General features: G+C 43.2%; 1 protein-coding gene across 1 annotated transcript in view; it reads left to right on the forward strand.

Annotated features, from left to right (window-relative positions):
* The first annotated feature begins 429 nt into the window (after positions 1-429).
* LOC137617089 (processed variable antigen-like) overlaps positions 430-581 on the forward strand; it is a 4,067-nt gene continuing 3,915 nt past the window's right edge. Inside the window, exon 1 of the mRNA XM_068346926.1 lies at positions 430-581. This exon is cut by the window's right edge and continues 485 nt beyond it. Within this exon, the coding sequence (XP_068203027.1) occupies positions 430-581 (152 nt within the window).

Below are 581 nucleotides of genomic sequence, written 5' to 3' on the forward strand. Positions count from 1 at the left end.
CTGGCGGGATCTTCTGGGCTGTGACCAGGAAGTCTGAGGAAAAAAGCAAAGAGGACGAAGAAGAGGAAATTGGAAAAGTGGAACGAGAGGAAGATGACGAAGTCTGCAGTGATGAAACTGAAGAGGAAAGCACATTCGAAAATGAAGTTTCGGATGAATCTTCGGTGGAGGCTGCTGCAGATGAAGACATTTCTCCTCAAGATGAGATTCCACAGACGAAGAAAGAGAAGGAAACTGATGAACTCGAAAGAAATTGTTATGGAAAACTCTACTGAAAAAGAGCCGGTGCTGGAGAGCAAAAAAGAAGAATTCTTCAATAATGAAACAGGAGAAGAGGTCGGAATCTCACAGGAGGAAGAAGCTTCTGTACGAGATAAGGATATTTCTTCCGAAGTTGAACAAATTGCAGAGTTGGGAGAAGAGAACATTATGGATGTTCCCACAGCAAGTGAAGAATCAGAAGTCTTTGCTGAAAGGGAAGAAACAGATGTTCCCACAGAAAGCAAAGATTCTGAAGTTCTTGCTGAAAGGGAAGAAACACATGTTCCCACAGCAAGCGAAGATTCCGAAGTTCTCGCTGA

This window comes from Palaemon carinicauda, chromosome 23 (assembly GCF_036898095.1).
Source record: "Palaemon carinicauda isolate YSFRI2023 chromosome 23, ASM3689809v2, whole genome shotgun sequence".
Lineage (NCBI taxonomy): Eukaryota > Metazoa > Arthropoda > Malacostraca > Decapoda > Palaemonidae > Palaemon > Palaemon carinicauda.